Source organism: Sinocyclocheilus rhinocerous, unplaced genomic scaffold, assembly GCF_001515625.1.
Source record: "Sinocyclocheilus rhinocerous isolate Xijiao unplaced genomic scaffold, SAMN03320098_v1.1 scaffold945, whole genome shotgun sequence".
NCBI lineage: Eukaryota > Metazoa > Chordata > Actinopteri > Cypriniformes > Cyprinidae > Sinocyclocheilus > Sinocyclocheilus rhinocerous.
In genome coordinates this window covers 971,990-977,965 of record NW_015629570.1, presented here as the reverse complement: position 1 = coordinate 977,965, position 5,976 = coordinate 971,990, and the positions used below count along the sequence as shown (strand labels likewise).

Genomic DNA, 5,976 nt, shown 5'->3' with positions numbered 1-5,976 from the left:
ACGGGCCAAATTCTAGCGCTGATTGGTCAGAGAGACGGAGGTATGGTTTCATTTATACGGAGTAATTTACAGAGGCGTAATACCTGAACATCAGAAAAAAACTGTTTAGATTATAAATGATAAGATTATATATGTATACTGTGTAATATATTTTACTTTCACACACATCACAATTATACTTAAACCATTATGGATATTTTAGTGCCTTTCATAGACAAATCACATCGGTCTCTTTATTCATCAACGATATTGCATTATACATCTAATTATAGTCATCGTCACATGACCAGCATTTCAGTCTCGTCTCGTTTTCGTCACGTGATAAAGGTTCGTTGACGACGATATTTAGTCATAATTTTCGTTGACGAGAGCAACACTACTCTCTTCCCACAATGATTATTCATGATTCTGTTCTGTTACAGTATACACTCACATGTTACAGTTTTCACATTTCCATCGGGAGACATATATTTTTAAAGCAAAATTGGAATTTAAAAAATAATATTGCATACTTAAAAATACTTAAATACTACTGCATACTTAAAAATAGTGTCTGACTAAATGATCGTCTAAAAGAGATACTCAACCATCGCTGGATTATTTTGCATTTCAATGAATGAATGAATGAATAAATAGAAGTTTATAGATAAATAAATATTTTTATTTATATATAAATAATTCCTAAATTTGAGCCTGTTGATAAAGACCAATGAACGAAGACTTTTCGTGGTTACTGACCCCGTGTGTGTGTGTGTGACTCACTCATATGCGGGGGGATTGGAGTGCGCGTGCGTCCGACCCGCTGAAGGATGAAGAGGAGGAAGAGCAGCGGTCGCCTCCATATACCGACGCATATGGCTTTATATAACAGCCGATTTTTATCTCAGAAACGATTTTTATCTTAGAAATCTTATTACTAGCCTATAATACAGTAGCTATTTTTTCGTAGGCCTATAACCGTAAAAAATACAGTAGGCTATTTCAATGAACACTAGTGGGAGAATTCATAAGAAACTTCGTATGCTTCGTTGTCATGAATAATAATAATGTCACGAGGGGAAGAAAAAAAAAAATTCCACGTTCATATTTATAATTTCTTCCTTTTGATTTGGGTGTATATTATTGCCCAGTCATGTTTTTGGCAGATTTTGAGAGATTCACTAATACAATGCATTCATCAAAATTCATAATTCACCTCATAATCAGTTGTATAAACATTCGTAATTCATTTTAATCTTGCTGTAGTACACTATACAACACTTACTTTTTCATTTTATACTTAAAATATATAATATGAAGCTTCATGTGTTACATGAAGTTAACTTGAGCATGACTCTCATTAAATGTGTAAGAATATTGTAATGAATACTGACCAGGTTCAGAAATAAATGCCCCAGTAATCAATAAAAACACAAAATAAAAAAATAAAACATGATCTATTACTATCTACCATAATTAAACATAGATAGATAGAAATTAAAATAATAAAATAAAATGCATATAATTAAAAAAAATCATGAGGTATGTGATGTTTTTGTAACTTTATATATTATTTAACATAAATATTATTATTTAGATGCAGAATTAATTCAATTGCAAACAATTCAACAATTTATTTGACAAAAGGATGACACATTGTACTGAAGTCAAAATATAGATTCCAGGAATATTTTTCCATTTCTGACACTGATTGCAAATGTGGCTACAATTATTGCCGAACAGATATTAAGATGGAAATGTTGCTTTTCTTTTAACTTCTTGTCATTGAAATCGAACACATTTCACCATCTAGTATCTTACCCTATAATGAATGGATTTAGGACAAACCAACGAGCACACGCTGAGAGGAATCTAGTGTGGGTGAGGAACATCTACTATCTACACCCACATTCCTCACTCACTTAATCACAAGCATGACACATTACATACGCTTCTGCTATTCCATAATGCTGAGTTTATACGCAACCGAGCATTTGATGGGGTTGTGAAGAGGATCCAGTTTGGCCGAAATGAGAATCAACAGAAGGTCCTCCTCAATATCAGACAGCGAAGAGCCCCTACAGTAAAGCCATTAAGAGAAGTCAGGTTAATGATGACAGGGTTCAGGTTCCCATTTCTCCTTTATCTCTGAAAAGTGTTGCTGCTATGCCGCCCTTTCCTTCTTTTTTGCAACGTGTTACCATGGAAATACAGAGGCACATGCTAAACGTCTGATATATCAGATCTCGCTTTAATTAGAGGCCTTTGTCTGTGATATTCAATGAAGGAATGCAGCAGGTAGAGTCATTTTATAGTGAGGAAAGCATCATTTGGATTTTTTTTTTTTTGTGACCATTTTATCATTATAAGTCAAGCTTTTCTTAGCATGTGCTGGTAATAAAGAAAAAAACATATGCATAGTCATTTTCCACTGGATTTATTTTTATCTTACCAAAAGCAAAAACACATTAAATATCTGGTAACATGATCATTAAAGCAATTCGTTTTGCACAAACTCATTTACGAAATTACACAGAGAAACTGCGATAAACCGTTTCCGTCATAGTGTTAATGCGGTGTCGGATATAGCAAGTTATGCAAATCTCGGGACTCCTCTTCGTTTTCATGTACTATTATGAAGTATAAAACCAGTTTGACTGTATTTGCTTGTTTTGATGTACCAGCATATAATAAAATACAGTTCTTTAAGTCTACCAACAGGGCGGCGCTGCAGAGTGGCGATTAACTCTGTTCGTCTTCCTGTTTGAGTCGTTTTCGCAGGTGTTCACCAATCGCAGCTAAAGGGTTGGTCTTGAAGATGGGATTTTTCATGGCTTCGCTGAAGTGAGATGCTTCCGTCTCGCTGGAACCAGACAAAAATAACGATTCGTTTGACATTTGACTTCCTTAAAATATCTGTGCACAATAAAAATGTTATGTCACAAAACCAAAAAAGCTTACAATGGTGAACAAACAGATCTGCTAAATTTACCTTTGAAAGTAAATATTTACATTTTATCTAAATATATTTTATATTTATTATATATTTTAGTAGTATAAAGAAAATTAGGGATATTTGTAAGACGTAGACGATTTTTGCTTTGACATTTCAGTAAAATTACTTACATGGCAATTATAGGTTTGGTTATTTATTTAAATAATTGAATTGAATTGAATATAAATTAAATAAATAATTAATAATATTCAATACATTTTATACAATTAAAATACAATTATGTATAATAACAAAGCCTTAAATAATATTAATAATTATAAATCATATTTATTATTTATTATTTTATTATATTATTAATAATAATTTCATTTAAAATAAATATATTATTTAAATAAAAAGCCACATTTGCAGTCAATGTCATCCTTTTGTCAAATATTTTTTTTTAATGCTTTGCAATTGAAGAATTGCTGCATCTTATGCATGTTAAATAGTATATGATGTTATAAAAAACAGGTATTAATTCTCTCACATTACAAATTACATTTTTTATTTATTTATTTTTTGAGGAACTCCTTAAATTATGCTTAATTGTCAAGACAATAATAAAAAAAAAGAAAGAAAAAAAAAGAATTAATATCCCTAAAAATAGGCTTTATATTCTTGGTGAGATTTTTGTGATTCAGGTTTTTTTGTGAGATTTTCCCATTAACCACCAGGTTTTTATAAAAACAATCATTGGTACTGAATGATTGATGAAATAAAATACTGATGTGAAATTAACATTAGCAAAGTGTGGAAATGAAAGGGAAGCCATTATCTTACAGTAGTTTTCGTTTCTGGGCCGGGTTCATCTGGCTGAAATTTGTGGGTTCTGGTTTCTTCTTAACCGAACTGTGGTGAGAAACAAGAACAAACAATTGTGCTACATACAGAGCGATTTATATTTATCATAATTGACTTAAAAAAAAAAAAAAACATGTCAGAAAAAAGCTCAAGTGTTTTATATACAGAGATTTAGAGGCATGTTTGAAGATGCTCTTTGAAGTGTTATTTATTACTCACACGAGACCAAGCAAGACTTCACAACATACATCAAATGACTAACAGAAAAAACACCACAAACACAAACTGAGAAAACAAACTGACTAATGTGTTTTTGATCAAAACAATTAAACAGTTGTGGGAAAGATTTTGGCTTTCATATTTTCGTGTGCTCAGCCAAATTCAATTAATCTACAAAAAAAGCGTGACTGCTGTCACCACGTGGCATGCTTAATTTCTTAAGAAATACATTTAGAGCCTGTGTGTGCGATATAAATATACTTTTTTTTTTTTTTACTATTATCTGTTTACGGGGGATTGCCAAAAATATACAGTGGGTACGGAAAGTATTCAGACCCCCTTAAATTTTTCACTCTTTGTTATATTGCAGCCATTTGCTAAAATCATTTAAGTTAATTTTTTTTCCTCATTAATGTACACACAGCACCCCATATTGACAGAAAAACACAGAATTGTTGACATTTTTGCAGATTTATTAAAAAAGAAAAACTGAAATATCACATGGTCCTAAGTAGTCAGACCCTTTGCTGTGACACTCATATATTTAACTCAGGTCCTGTCCATTTCTTCTGATCATCCTTCAGATGGTTCTACACCTTCATTTGAGTCCAACTGTGTTTGATTATACTGATTGGACCTGATTAGGAAAGCCACACACCTGTCCATATAAGACCTTACAGCTCACAGTGCATGTCAGAGCAAAAATGAATCATGAGGTCAAAGGAACTGCCTGAAGAGCTCAGAGACAGAATTGTGGCAAGGCACAGATCTGACCAAGGTTACAAAAAAATTTCTGCTGCACTTAAGGTTCCTAAGAGCACAGTGGCCTCCATAATACTTAAATGGAAGACGTTTGGGACGACCAGAACCCTTCCTAGAGCTGGCCGTCAGGCCAAACTGAGCTATCGGGGGAGAAGAACCTTGGTGAGAGAGGTAAAGAAGAACCCAAAGATCACTGTGGCTGAGCTCCAGAGATGCAGTCGGGAGATGGGAGAAAGTTGTAGAAAGTCAACCATCACTGCAGCCCTCCACCAGTCGGGGCTTTATGGCAGAGTGGCCCAACGGAAGCCTCTCCTCAGTGCAAGACACATGAAAACCCGCATGGAGTTTGCTAAAAAACACCCGAAGGACTCCAAGATGGTGAGAAATAAGATCCTCTGGTCTGATGAGACCAAGATAGAACTTTTTGGCCTTAATTCTAAGCGATATGTGTGGAGAAAACCAGGCACTGCTCATCACCTGTCCAATACAGTCCCAACAGTGAAGCATGGTGGTGGCAGCATCACGCTGTGGGGGTGTTTTTCAGCTGCAGGGACAGGACGACTGGTTGCAATCGAGGGAAAGATGAATGCGGCCAAGTACAGGGATATCCTGGACGAAAACCTTCTCCAGAGTGCTCAGGACCTCAGACTGGGCCAAAGGTTTACCTTCCAACAAGACAATGACCCTAAGCACACAGCTAAAATAACGAAGGAGTGGCTTCACAACAACTCTGTGACTGTTCTTGAATGGCCCAGCCAGAGCCCTGACTTAAACCCAATTGAGCATCTCTGGAGAGACCTAAAATTAGCTGTCCACCAACGTTTACCATCCAACCTGACAGAACTGGAGAGGATCTGCAAGGAGGAATGGCAGAGGATCCCCAAATCCAGGTGTGAAAAACTTGTTGCATCTTTCCCAAAAAGACTCATGGCTGTATTAGATCAAAAGGATGCTTCTACTAAATACTGAGCAAAGGGTCTGAATACTTAGGACCATATGATATTTCAGTTTTTCTTTTTTAATAAATCTGCAAAAATGTCAACAATTCTGTGTTTTTCTGTCAATATGGGGTGCTGTGTGTACATTAATGAGAAAAAAAAAATTTACTTAAATGATTTTAGCAAATGGCTGCAATATAACAAAGAGTGAAAAATGTAAGGGGGTCTGAATACTTTCCGTACCCACTGTATATACACACATATACATATATATATATA

At 34.7% G+C, this 5,976-nt stretch overlaps 1 protein-coding gene across 2 annotated transcripts in view; it reads right to left on the bottom strand.

Moving 5' to 3' along the window:
• Positions 1-2,413: 2,413 nt before the first annotated feature.
• The window catches only part of LOC107739358 (protein FAM207A-like), a 20,351-nt gene continuing 16,788 nt past the window's right edge, over positions 2,414-5,976 (bottom strand). For both annotated transcript variants that reach the window (XM_016551451.1, XM_016551452.1), the window contains exons 5-6: positions 3,758-3,826; positions 2,414-2,842 (exon numbers count right to left, since the gene is read on the bottom strand). In XM_016551451.1, coding sequence (XP_016406937.1) covers positions 2,722-2,842; positions 3,758-3,826 — 190 coding nt within the window. In that variant the 3' untranslated portion in view covers positions 2,414-2,721. The remainder of the gene's footprint in view (positions 2,843-3,757; positions 3,827-5,976) is intronic.